Below are 5,008 nucleotides of genomic sequence, written 5' to 3'. Positions count from 1 at the left end.
GGAAAGATCACACCTCTCCTGAAAGACCGTGTTAATCAGGTCACATTTTTTGCTTCTGACGGAGAAACCATCCTATCTAATTTTAAAATGTCATGATAATGGTAGTGAGCACGTAGGTATTAATGTCTTGCCTCACTGGATTTTAGCCTATATTCAGCTTGTGACTGCTCATCTTTCTGCTTACTTGTTCTCTTGCAGTGACTTCACTCCAGTTTAAAATCAGACCAATTTAGAACCTAGGTAATGTGCGGTGTGCACACTCAATGGTGAAAGTAACAATTCTGAGGCGCATGTAATTTAATATTTCCATTTTCTGCAACTTTATACTTCAGCTCCACTGCATTTCAGAGGCAGGTTTTAATAAAATGAAGTACAACCAACACCAAATTTCCCACTGATGGTCTTCAAACTACCCAGCAGTAATTCAAATTATAGGCATATAAAAGGTAGTCAACATTAGCACCATCTTTACCAGCTACAACACTAAATGTACACTATGGTATGTGCCATTCTGCATAAGTAATTTTGATGCCAATAATACAAGTACTGTAACATGTTGAGTGCAGGACTTTCACTTGTAACAGTATTTTTACACTGTGGTATTGCTACTTTTACTTGAGTAAACAACTGCCAGAAATTTCACCATGTTTCCTGTGAAACCAGTAACCATTTCATCCCTACTCTGTAGCACATCGGTGAAAAGTGCATCCTGGCACTGTCTGATAAGGTGAAGCAGCAAGTGGACACAGTGCCAAAAAAGTTTACTTTGCTCCAGTGCCCATTAACCATTGATGAAAGTGAGACAACCCGTTTAATGCATTTGGTTTTTACTGCTTGAAAGTCAAGGCTGCTTTTCTTGCCTAAACACTTAAGAATTTGTCAAAAGTTAAATTAAAACGATAAGCTGCATTGAAATCTGATTCTGCTCTCGTTTGTGGTGTTCTGTATCATGGACCATGTATCAAATCGTGTGAGGGGGAGAGATGCACACCCCTAGTGGGTGCTTTCCCCCCCCCCTTACCTGGCAGTCAACGTCATCATCACACACCCAGCTGGCCGGGAATCAAGAGGAGTTGCCACACTGGAACTCACTGGGACCACACGAGGACTGAGCGCACTCCACCTCATCTGAACCATCGCCACAGTCATCTTCACCGTTGCACACAAAATTCTGAGAGATACAGCGGCCGCTGGTGCATGTGAACTCATTTGGAGCACAGGTGATGTTCCCTGGAGGCAGGAGGAGGGGATGAGCATGAGAGAGCCGTTTGTGCTTTAAAAACAACAACCCAACCACAACAGACATTATAATCATGCTGCAGTTGTGTTGTGACTATAAGACAGTCCTATAGAAAAGATCAGTAATACATTGCCAGGACTTAATGGCAAACTAATAGGACAGTTTGTCACTCTCCAAAGTGAGACAAGTTTTCTTGAACTCTTCAGGGTCAGGGGACATAAGCTGTGTAGCCAAAACTATGCAGACAAATACAACTTTCAAGTTCAGCTGCCTCAAGCATGCACTGATAAAAATCAAGAATACAGCTACACATGCTAGTTTGTATTAGGCCTCATAGTTCCAATGTACTACTACAAGTATGATGATCTTTTAGACTGGCAGTCAACCTGTATGTGTTTCCTATGGCTGATGGTTCTTTACGTAACAATGCCAAATCAACCGATAGTCCAGTTTTGTTTGAAATGTTGCACACTTTGAAAATTCTACTTTATATTTTAATGAAGGTTAAAGGTAACCAGCATTCAGTGTTTTGTCAGCTCCACTTATTTCATGTAGAGCTTTATGCTCTGTATACAAGATTGTGCAATTATGCTGCAATGTTTACATTGAAAACCGGGAGAAAGTAATTTCTGTACATCCATGAAAGTTTCAGCTGTTACACTTAAGCTATGCATTGACCACCACAATAACCTCACACTGGTTGAGCAGGTTGTGGAGAGGTTTCAGTGGTTTGATATTTTAAAGCAAGGGATGACAAAAGTAGAGCCAAATGAGACTGATTTAACAATTATGTACTTTAAGTAAACATGATTCCAAACACTAAGGCAGATATGGACAGTGCTCCATGGTCCACCTACCACAGTTGACCTCATCCTCTCCATTGTCACAGTCCTTTTCTCCGTCACATTTCCAGAAGACAGGGATACACTGGGTAGAGCCTGCTCCGCAGCTAAATTCGTTCATATGACACGTCCTCATATCTGCATGGACAGAAGCACAGGACATAGTGAGCTAATTATATTCTTGTCCTGTCACAATGTTTGCTATCCCTGGTATTTTCCATTTGTTTTAGGTAAGCAAACTTAGACCAGGTATAATTTTCATAATCATTAAGACATCCAAAATGCAATGCAACAAAAGTAAGCCAAGTTATCCAAGGGATTAGCTTAAAGGAGGTTTAAAAGTTCAGTTACAGCATTTGCATATTTGATACATCAGGGCTTCAGTCAAGCTTTTAGCTCTCCTTGCTTGATAAAATGAAGCTTGGGATTTTCCCTTCATGTGTTTTTCAAGGTGACTTTGTGCAGACCTGCATCTGATATTGGTCAATTGCAGGCACTTAAATGTGGTTTAGTGTGATGTTTGTGCAGAGGTTTACTATAAAGAGTAACATGAACAAGTGTTGTGATGTACAGTGCCATGACAGAGCTGCAGCAGACAGCACAACAGTTTGACACTGGAAATTGTGAAGAGCAAGAAATTAAAAACTCATTTGCATAGCTGCGCTGACTTTTCCCCTTGTGAATATGGCTTTACGTTTTCCAACAGACAGAACACACCCACCTTGCAATCTTATCCAGTGATTGTATTATTCAAGTCAATAGGAGCTGCAACTCACCAACACCCTGATGCAATAAAAGTGAGCCAACAACACAGCACAAGTTCAACACAGAAACTGTCAGGATTACTGTGCATGTGTTTACACACTTTATTCCATTCCCTGCTGCCAAGTTGTGTACCAGCTGGCCAAACAGTACAGCGATATAACAGCTACAATAACCAGGTTGACCTGCATGTACTTGCTTGCACAACCCCTCAACTCACATGGACGGCAAACTTAAATCCTATTCAAGACCTTCAGTTGACTGGACACTTCTCAGACTGGGAATGAAAATGTGCACGCACGCACACACAATTATAGAATAAATAAATTTGGATAACCAGACATCCATGGAAAAATAGTAAATTGAGAATGTGGTAAACATAGGCTGAGGAAAAAACTGAAACGCTTAGTTTATATAGCACCATTTCATACAAAAAGGTAGCTCAAGGTGCTATACAAGATTAAACAAATGGGGATAACAATGGCATCCTGTGACAGAGGTGCTGGAATTGAGCAGAGCACGTCTGAAATGAACTCTGGACCCAGGGAATTAAGTGCTTTGGATACCAGACAGCCAAAAGAGGTTCTGAGCGCGTAATATGATCCGATATACTGTATGTCCTAGTTATGTGCAGCTGTGATCTATGAATCCGAGTTGGAAGCCCCATGAAGAGTGAGATATGAATTTCAGTCTGCTTATGACAAATTCAAGCACAAGCTTCTCTGCATCAGGTTTGAGGAAAAAAGCCTCAGATTCCAAGATAATTTACTGGCAGGCAACTGTAGTGACACTGTTGCCATGATCACAAAAACCCTGTTCACTATACGCAAGGAGTCCTTGGGTTGTTTTTTTTTTGGTCCTGTTCACTTGTGTTAATGACCTTGACTCCAAGTACAGTCATGGCCAAAAATAGACTCATGCATTTGTCAGATAATACTTCTCAGAAAACTGAGAAATTCTTTGGCATTTCTCATTTCTTTTGTTTACAGAGAAAAATTGATCTTCCACACAGAAGTCCAAAAATGTACTGAGAACTATTAACACCCTCAACTTAACATTTGGTAGCACACCCTTTGGACAAAATAAGTCCAGTCACTTCCTGTGACCATCAATGGGTTTTACACCTCTACTGGAATTTTGGCCCACTCTTATGCCAGCTGCTCCAGATCTCAGATTTGAAGGGTTCCTTCTCCTAGCTGCTGTTTTGAGATCCCTCCACAGGTGCTCTATGGGATTGAGACCTGGATTCACTGCTGGCCACTTAACTCTCCAGCACATTGTCAAACCATTTCTGGTGCAATAACCACAAAGTAATTTATGTCTCAACTGCCATTTGGTGCCAGGTGTACAGGGCAGGCAGCGCAAATAAAAACAGTTGAGGGCACAGAATATTTCAGAATGCTGAATGTTGGATTTTTGGGGGAATCATTGACTACAGCTCATGACATGAGTGCTATTGGTTAACAGCTTAGTGAGAAAAACCGAGTGCTTGGTTTGATGCAAGGCATCTTCCAGCAAATGCAAACACGGTTGAATCATTAGGCACGCTTGATGACCCAGATTTGTGCAGAATTGATCACCGGCAATCGCCACACAATGCATGCCAGTTTTCTGTCCAACTTGCTCCAATGCAACACTCAGTCAAAATTCTTACGGGATCAAAGCAGCAGTTTCCACTGCAAGAGCTCAGGGAATGATGGGAAACGCCTAACAATAATCTGTACAGAAGTGAAGTGGTGATTATCTTACAGATCAACAGTGTCACATCAGATCAAACCTGGTCAAGTCAAATACAGCAAACTGATGACTTCATATGAAGTGTAGCCCAGATACATTTTAGACAGTTAACAGTACGAGATAGACAAATCTACATGTCATACAGAACCATTAAAACAGTAGCTGTTTTGACTGAGTAGATGCTAATCTGTATACAAAGACAAAGACAACAAACTGCACCAACACAGAGATAAACTACTGACCTAACAGATTTACAAGGATAATTAAAATTCTTCCACAAAACTCAGCCGATACATAAACCAAACCCCATGTAGCAATACAACTTAAGTACTATTCTACAACTGCATTTTTCACTTATCCAGCTGCTGCTTGTTTGCACCTTACCCGTTTCCCCCCCCCACAATATTAAAAAAAAAAAAAAAAAAAA

At 40.8% G+C, this 5,008-nt stretch overlaps 1 protein-coding gene across 1 annotated transcript in view; it reads right to left on the bottom strand.

The window, feature by feature from the left end:
• The window catches only part of vldlr (very low density lipoprotein receptor), a 38,540-nt gene that overhangs the window by 21,493 nt on the left and 12,039 nt on the right, over nt 1-5,008 (bottom strand). The window contains 2 exon segments of the mRNA XM_020601062.1: nt 1,022-1,230; nt 2,098-2,220. Coding sequence (XP_020456718.1) covers nt 1,022-1,230; nt 2,098-2,220 — 332 coding nt within the window.

This window comes from Monopterus albus, unplaced genomic scaffold (assembly GCF_001952655.1).
Source record: "Monopterus albus unplaced genomic scaffold, M_albus_1.0 scaffold50.1, whole genome shotgun sequence".
Classification (NCBI taxonomy): Eukaryota; Metazoa; Chordata; class Actinopteri; order Synbranchiformes; family Synbranchidae; genus Monopterus; species Monopterus albus.
This window is presented reverse-complemented; position numbering and strand designations above follow the sequence as displayed.